Source organism: Cannabis sativa, chromosome 3 (genome assembly GCF_029168945.1).
Source record: "Cannabis sativa cultivar Pink pepper isolate KNU-18-1 chromosome 3, ASM2916894v1, whole genome shotgun sequence".
Taxonomy (NCBI): Eukaryota; Viridiplantae; Streptophyta; class Magnoliopsida; order Rosales; family Cannabaceae; genus Cannabis; species Cannabis sativa.
This window is the reverse complement of record NC_083603.1, coordinates 9,799,253-9,803,235: the sequence shown is the minus strand read 5'-3', so window position 1 is coordinate 9,803,235 and position 3,983 is coordinate 9,799,253. Positions and strand designations below refer to the sequence as shown.

The 3,983-nt window shown below is 32.2% G+C and overlaps 1 protein-coding gene across 1 annotated transcript; it reads right to left on the bottom strand.

Moving 5' to 3' along the window:
• Positions 1–603: 603 nt before the first annotated feature.
• Positions 604–3,537, bottom strand: LOC115711675 (cytochrome P450 94C1-like). The gene has a single exon (XM_030640049.2). It carries the CDS (start codon positions 3,351–3,353, stop codon positions 1,767–1,769), a length of 1,587 nt encoding a protein of 528 aa, XP_030495909.2. The 5' UTR covers positions 3,354–3,537; the 3' UTR covers positions 604–1,766.
• Positions 3,538–3,983: the final 446 nt, after the last annotated feature.

Genomic DNA, 3,983 nt, shown 5'->3' with positions numbered 1-3,983 from the left:
ATGTATAACTAAATTAAATTTTAAATTAGAAAATATCAGTTAATATTTATATATTTTCTTGAATTAATAACAAATTTAGAATAATGATGACTACAAATAAAATATAATGATGACACGAGGTTTTGAACTATTTTTTTTTAGATTTTTTATTTTGTGTGAAACTTTTTTAATTTCTAATATTTTGTTTTTGAAGAAATCTTTTAGATTAAAGATTATAAAAAACTTAAATTTAAAAAATTTAATTAAAAATACCAAAAACCTATTGAATTTAAATTTATTTAGATACAGTTTTATTTATTTTTTTTATTATTATTTATTGATGACTATATATATAAAAGCTAAGTAATTAACTTATTGATAATATATTTATAATAAATTAATATATGAAAAATTATTATTCATTGAGTTCAAAATATTCAATTTAATCAAGATTTTACAATATGTATTTTTTAAGATTAATTAAGAGCAAAAGAATAAAAATTTAGTAGAATAATTACTTATATTATTAAAAAAAATATACAACAAAAAATATTAAAATTTAAAATTTAATATAATTCTATAATTTAATTATCATTAAACAAAATACAATCAATACACAATATCTTTCCTAGTATATATAAAAGGAAATTAAAAAAAAAAATAGTAAATTATTAAGCTAGCAAGCTAATATACCCGCCACAAAAACATTTGCATTAATACAAGAATCCCTATCAAATTTCAAGTACAAGACAATTATACAATTTATACGTACGTACTTATAACTAATAATCATAATCATGATCATGATCATACTATCTTCTTCAGCAAACTTATAATTTCATTACAATTGTTCGAAATCAGATCAGATCAGATCCATGATCGTACAACGCATACGTACCGAATATCTGAAGATTTTGGTGTGTCATCAAAATTAACAAGAGCCAAAGGAGTATATATAGTACCACTTCCATCATCACCCTCTCTTGAAAAAAAAGCCACGTGGCGATCATCATGATTTTCTTACACACCAGATAAAAATCTCCTAACCGACACAAACCAGACAATATATTCTGCTAACACATATAAATGATTGTGTATTTGTGTGATGCTAATAAAATTTAGGTCTCACACATATATGATACGTCACTTTCCTCATAAACCAGTGCCTCTTCAACCAACTTGGCTTAATAGAGTAATATTCCATATATATGGCTAAAAAATTTAAACAGTTTAAAGTGTAAAAATAGGTTTATAAAGTTTTTTTAGACAATCCAGATGATTTACGACTCAAAAGTAATAGAGGGGTGCTACTCTCAACTTCCTGTTACAACCTCTTAGTAAACCTCCACGTCCGAAAACATATGTCGAGATTTTTTTTTTTAAATTTTTTTTTGATGGGGGTGTTCATTATGCTTACAATATCATATCTGTAAATTTTTGAAAAATTTTGAATAGTTTATAGTGCCAAAAGTACGTTTGAAGTTTTTTGAACACGCGTGGTAAACTGGAATATCAGGAACTCTGTTTTCGGAACTGTAAACTATTCAGAATTTTTCAAAAATTGACAGGGATGATACTGTAACTATAACGAATACCGCTATGAAAAAAATTAAAAAAAATATTTCGGCATGTGATTTCGGACGTAGAGATTTACTAAGACATTGTAATAGAAGGTTGTAATTAGCATTTCTCAAAATAATATATGCACAAGAAAAGTAAAAACTAAAAAAAAATAGTGACCGAATAATATGTATGAATAATGGTATATTGTATACGTATGAATACCCTCATGATGATATTGGCACAGTAGTTTTCATCTCTTTCACCAACACCGGAAGGCCACCGCTGAAGGTGGCAGTAAGGCCGGGAGAAAACCGTGGCATCCGGTATTGTGGCGGCGCTAGCTCGATTTCGAAGCGGCGGAGAAGAGAGAGTGCCACGCTTTTAAGCTCCACCATGGCCATATCTTTCCCCAAACACACCCTGTGTCCAGCTTGAAACACTGGGTACTTATAAGGGTTTTGAGAACAGAAAACGCCATCGTTTAACCACCTCTCTGGTTTGAACTCCAAACAATCAGTTCCCCAAATTTCTTCATTTCTTCCCATGGCGTAAGGGTGGTACGTAACCCTAGTCCCTCTCTTCACAAAAGTCCCATCGGGTAAAACATCATCGTCCACACAAAACTTTGAGTCAAACTGTATCGGAGGATAAAGCCTCATGCTCTCGTATATCGCCGCCTCTAGATAATGAAGCTCTTGCATTTGTTCAAATCTCTTAACGGGTTGACCCGATCCGATTATCCGATCCGCTTCGACTTGGATTTTTAGACGGGCGTCCGGGTTTTTGGCCATGAGCCAGAAGAAGCTTGTTAAAGCCGATGCAACAGTGTCTCTCCCAGCTAAGAGAAAACTCACTATGATATCTCTAAGAAACGTTTCGTCTTCGTTTTTTACAGTACGCATGAAACGTGACAAGAGATCTTTGTGTTGATGATTCATCGATAACCCCAATTCTCTCTTCTCCTTAATAACTTCTCTAGCTAGTGAATCAATCACCTTAACAGCTTCCTTCAGTCTCTTTTCAGAACCCAAATTGAAAAGTCTCTTTACTTTCCAAACCAAAGGCGAAGACCTCATGGCTCGCTCGGCTGACAATCTCGAAGCCAAGTCAAATGAGAAGGCGAATTCTGACATGGGAACAGAAGAAATCGCTTCCAGACGAATCGGATCGAGCCCGAACGAGAATCGACATATGGTGTCAAAGGAGAATCGGCGAAACACTTCTTGTAAGTCCAAAAATTCCGAGGTCTGTACGGACGAAACAAGAATCGGGACGAGACGAGTTTGAATCTCGCTATTGATAATCTCAAAAGCGAAAGATTTAATGGAATATCTATGGAGTTGGAGACTTGACATCTTTCTTTGGAACCTCCAAAGCTCTCCGTCGACGTTGAATATGCCTTGACCTAGAAAATCTCCTAATATTGCAGAGAAGGGCTTCCCTTTTGGGAAATTTTCAAAACGGGTCTTCAACATGTACTCCACGTTTTCCGGGTTAGCCGTTATGGTGTTGCCCAGTACGTGTATGTGGATTGTTTTGGTTTGAGATTTTGTGAGGAGATGTGTGTACCAATCGCAGAGATTGACGAATTGGTTTGACCAACTCGACGTTAAATAACTCTGGCATATTTTGCAATTACACCATAGTTTTGGCCTCACTATTAATTGGAATATTGTTATTATGGTCGTGACTAGTAATAATAACGAAACAAGAAGAGATAAAGTTGTACTGAAAAATAGAGAGAATAATGATGAAAAGAATGGGAAGAAGAGAATTTCAAATTCCGCCATAGATGATAGTACTATAAACATGGATATTGAGAAAAAGTAGTGAGAAGGAGAAAGAGAAGATCATGATAATAAATAATAAAAAAAGGAGGGTGAGTGAGTGAGTGTGATGAGAGGGACAAGAGGGCATATTGAATTAAAAAATAAATAAATAAATAAATAATTATTACTTTCTTTTTTGTTATTTTCTTGAAATTATTAACAGTACTGTACTGTTTGAGTCAGTGTGAGATTTTTTTTTTCAGCTTTATCACCTGGCTATAATGAAAAGATATATAAAAAATTATCAATAAAAATGTTTGAATTGAAATAAAATAAAGACCATGTAGAACCCGTGTGGAAAAAGGCAGAAAAAAATACTTATACTTATAATACTTCTACTGATAATAATAAATTATAAATAATTAATTATATAGCATATATACTAGAGGCATCTTTTGTTCCTGCTCATAACTAAGTTAGAGTCAAGTTAGATAATTTAATGGATTGTATTTATTCACCCACGTGCTTTTATTCGCTTGTCCGTACTGCATGTTTTATTATTTACAAATTTAACTTAAAGCCTAAATATTGGGCCAATAATTACATGTTAATATTATTGTATTTTGCCCCACTTATAAAAAATAAAAGATGGAATAAACAAAAACATATTGC